Raw genomic sequence first — 4,167 nt, 5'->3', positions numbered from 1 at the left:
GGGGGGGCGGCATTAGGGCCCAGCACGGCGATAGGGGGCACAGGACCACCCAGAGCCAGGGGGGAGTGGCCTTAGGGCCCAGTGCAGCACTAGAGGGCATGGTGACACCCGGAGCGGGATGGGGGCGGCATTAGGGCCCAGCACGGCGATAGGGGGCGCAGGGCCACCCGGAGCATGGGGGGCAGCCTTAGGGCCCAGCGCAGCGCTAGGGGGCACAGGGCCACCCGGAGAACGGGGGGCGGCCTTAGGGCCCACCGCAGCGCTAGGGGGTGCAGTGCCACCGGGAAAGGGGCAGGGGGGCTCGGCAGGAGGACGCAGGGCTGCGGGGAGGGGGCGGGGGCTCAGCAGGGGCACGCCAGGCTGTGGGGAGGTGGGAGGGGGCTCGGAAGGGGTTGCGGGGAGCGGAGCGGGGCTTGGGGCAGCGCCAGGCCGCAGGGACAGGGGTGGGAGCTCGGCAGGGGGTGCCAGGCTATGGGGAGCAGGGCGGGGGCTCAGCGAGGGGTGTGGGGCTGCAGGAAGCAGGGCAGAGGCTTGGCAGGGGGCACCAGGCTGCAGGGGACGGGGGCTCGGTGGGGAGAGGGGGCTCGACGGGGGGCACTGGGATGCAGGGAGGGGGGAAGAGGCTCAGTGGAGGGGTGCCGGGCTGTGGAGAGTGGGGCAGGGGCTCAGTGGGAGGGCAATGGGCTGCGGGGAGCGGGGCGGGAGTCCAGGGGGCATCAGGCCATGGGGATGGGGGTGGGGGCTCAGCGGAGGGCACTGGGATGCAGGGAGGGGCGCTCAGCAGGTGGTGTGCAGCTAGGAGCAATGTGAGGGCACCTCAGCACCAGGCGAGGAGGGATCCCTGTATAAACAGCCCCCACTCCCCACCCCAGAGGTGGCTGCATCTCGGTGCTGGGCAAGGGGTCCTGGTGCATGATGCACGGGCTGGAAGCGGGCCTATAGCATGAATTTGCTCTGGGTCCCCGCCCCCATTCTGCTATGGCCCTGGTGGTGCCAGCGCCAGGCAGTGAGGTGCCCGTGCTCTGAAAGCCTCCGCGGGCAACAGCTCACAAGCCACTGTTCTGCCAAGCAAGGGGGAGGGCTGGACCCGTGGGCGCTGCCAGCTGGGTCAGTCCCCTTGGGCTGGGATCCCACCCCTTCCTGGTGGGCAGTGCCCGCCCTGAGAGTCCCCGGGCCTGGCAGAGGGGCTGGGGCGGTGCCTCGGGCTGGGAGCGGGTGGGGGGTAATGGGAGGCAGAGGAGATGGCAGGTCACTTCTTGGGATGGGGGGTTATTCCTTGGGAGTGGGGCTGGCGTGTCCCTGGGGGTGAGGGCTGTTCCATGGGGCTGGGGGGGGCTGTTTCCTCCCTCCTGCTAGAGGAGCAACCCCCCCACTCCATCTTTATCCCCCTCCTAGACCTTCAGCCCCAGGAAAAGCCGGCAGCCTGTCTGGGGGGCCCTGTCTCCTGCCTTACCCTGGGGCCTCCCCAGGTCCCCAACCTGTGGGGAGGGGACAGGGGACCCTGCAGCTCTCCACAGGCTCCAGGGCTCCCGAAAAACCGGCTGGTCCCAGCCCTGGAAGCGCTAATCCTCCTCTCCCGGAGCTGACAGATGGCAGGAGCCAGCACTTTGTGTCCTCGCCCGCCCCCGTCACTGTGTGGGGCCTGCTGCTGCCAAGCTGCCAGGCAGGGCTCCCCACATGCCAACTCCGGGTGGCAAGTACCCAGCACCCTCCAGACCTGGCTGGGACTGTGGACACACCACTCACATGCAGCCACACGCAGCTACAGGCAGTGCACATGCAGCCATATGCAATGCACATGTAGCCACATGCAGTGGACACACAGCCACACGCAGCCACACACAGCCACACGCGGTGCACACACAACCACACACAGTGCATATGCAGCCATACGTAGCGCACACACAGCCCCACACAGTGCACATGCAGCCACACGCAGCCACATGTGGTGCACACACAGCCACACGCAGTGCATATGCAGCCATACGTAGCGCACACGCAGCCACACACAGGACACATACAGCCACATGCAGTGCACACACAGCCACATGCAGCATATACGCAGCCACACACAGTGCACACGCAGCCACACGCAGCCAATGGAGCAAAGGCCACTGATGCCAGCGGGGATCTGGCTCGGTGGTTCCTGTCTCTGGGCCCAAATGCAATGGTGCCGGAAGCCCCGAGGGCGGTTCCCTGGTGGGGCTGATCTGGGGTGACCCCGACCCCGCTGGGGCGGCGTGCTGGCTACACCAGGGCAAGGGGGCTCAGCGAGCCCGAGGTCCAGCGGGTGGCCCTGGCTGGGCTGGAGGTGTGAAAAGGCAGCGAAGAGGCAGGACGCCCCCTCCTGGCCCGCAGAGAGAGCTCAGTTGCCTCCCTGGCTCCAGCTTTCCCCCTCTGGACTCTCCCCCCCCGACCTCCAGCACTGACCTGCCCCACGGTCACCCCAAGTGGCTGAACCCTGCTCCTGGGGAATCCAGGGCCCCCAGCCAGAGTCGTTGTTTCTTCCTGAGATGCCATGGCCAGAAGGACCTGGTTCGATGCCCTGCCCCGTGCAGGCCGTGGGCCGGCCCTGAGCTCAGAGCAGCCAGGGACGGAGAATCCACTGCACCTCTGGGTTCATTCTCCTCCCTGGCAAACACTGGCACCATGTGGCCAGCCGGACCTTGGCCAACTGCACCTTCCAGCCACTGGAGCTGGTTCGAGCTTGGCTGCTCCCCAGGGAGGCCAGGTCCCCCTAGGTTACGCTGACAGGCCCAAGCCCTGGGAGTGCACCTGGCTCACCACGAGTCCCAGGTCACTTGGAGTCAGTGACCTGGCCCCCTGGTCCGGCAGCCTCCCCCAGCTCACCTGGATGGGCAGGACAATGAGCGCCACACAGATCATGATGACGACCAGCAGCTGGGAGGGCCAGATCTTGGGGGTGACGTCCCCGAAGCCCACGGTGGAGAAGGTGACGATGCAGAAGTAGAGCGAGTCAAAGAGGGTCAGGTTGTTGCCCGCGCGCTCCAGGTGCTGGATCCCACAGATGCTGGGGGGGCGGGGGGGAAGGGAGCCACCGGTCAGCGTCACAGCTGGGATCATCGGGATGGTAAATACCCTGGCGACGTGCTGCCTGGTGAGTGACGTGCCTCGCCCCAGAGCTGGCTGCAGCAATGCAGCATGGGGGCAGGGCCATCCCCACGCTGACCTCTGCAGGTGGGCGCGGGTACAGCATGCCACACACAGCCTGGCCGGCTCTGGGGGTTCAAGTCTCTGGGCCCAAGTGGCAGGTGGCCAAGGCCTCCACTCACCCGGCCCCACCTCCCCAGGACCCCTCCCAGCCCCCGCTGCCCAGGCCCCACTTACCAGGTGAACATCAGGCAGACCAGGGTGCAGACCAGAATCAGGACCTGGTTGAACATGGCCGAGTGCGTCCGCTGGATGGCGCGGTGGAGATCGTTCTGCTGGGACAAGAGGCAGGGGGTGGGGGGGCCGCTGAGGGGCCAGGTGCTGCCGTCCCCTCCCCTAACCCGGCAGGCAACATGCACAGCCCTGCACAGCTGGGACACATGACACACACACTGAGCCCAGCACATCTGGGACAGGCAGCAGAAACCCCAGACCCAGCTGGGACCGGGGGCGCGGCTCAATGCCATGGTGGGGGGCAGGGCCCTGCCCGACGGGGCCAGGGAGCCATTTGCTGCTTGGCTGGGATGGGCCACTAGAGGCGAGGGAGGGGGGAGGCAGAGCCGTGTCCCCCACCCCTGGGCGAGCCCCCCTTCCCCAGCCTTGACACTCACAATCATGTTCTCCAGGGCGTGTTTGGCCAGCCAGCAGTTCAGGAACACTGGGATGAAGAGATTGCGCAGCGGGGGCCAGAACACCTGAGCAGAGGGGGGGAGGTTAGCGGTGGGGAGGCAGAGACCCCCCCCCAACACAGGACAGACCTCCCAGCAGCAGGAATCTGCCCTGCCCTGCGATTTGCTGGATGTGGGAGGCTGGGCCCCGGACAGGGTGCGGGTGGGGATGGTGTCTGGTAGGGATCCCACCGCTGCCACCACAGGAACATGACATGGGCCAGTCATCTTAGGGGTGGGGGGGTGATGGATCGGGGGGCTTATTGAGGGAAGCAGTGAGGTCGGGGGGGTTAGTTGGGGCTGGGATGGGGCAGTTGGTGGGGGAAGT

The 4,167-nt window shown here is 67.2% G+C and overlaps 1 protein-coding gene across 1 annotated transcript in view; it reads right to left on the bottom strand.

The window, feature by feature from the left end:
* The window catches only part of LOC116824834 (potassium channel subfamily T member 2-like), a 26,984-nt gene extending 23,147 nt beyond the window's left edge, over positions 1-3,837 (bottom strand). Inside the window, exons 1-3 of the mRNA XM_032780432.2 lie at positions 3,783-3,837; positions 3,349-3,446; positions 2,851-3,031 (exon numbers count right to left, since the gene is read on the bottom strand). Of these exons, the coding sequence (XP_032636323.2) occupies positions 2,851-3,031; positions 3,349-3,446; positions 3,783-3,788 (285 nt within the window). The 5' untranslated portion in view covers positions 3,789-3,837. The remainder of the gene's footprint in view (positions 1-2,850; positions 3,032-3,348; positions 3,447-3,782) is intronic.
* Between the last annotated feature and the right edge of the window lie 330 nt (positions 3,838-4,167).

This window comes from Chelonoidis abingdonii, chromosome 26 (genome assembly GCF_003597395.2).
Source record: "Chelonoidis abingdonii isolate Lonesome George chromosome 26, CheloAbing_2.0, whole genome shotgun sequence".
In the NCBI taxonomy this organism is placed as follows: Eukaryota; Metazoa; Chordata; order Testudines; family Testudinidae; genus Chelonoidis; species Chelonoidis abingdonii.
Note: the sequence above shows the minus strand (reverse complement) of the source record. Positions and strands in the feature narration are given on the sequence as shown.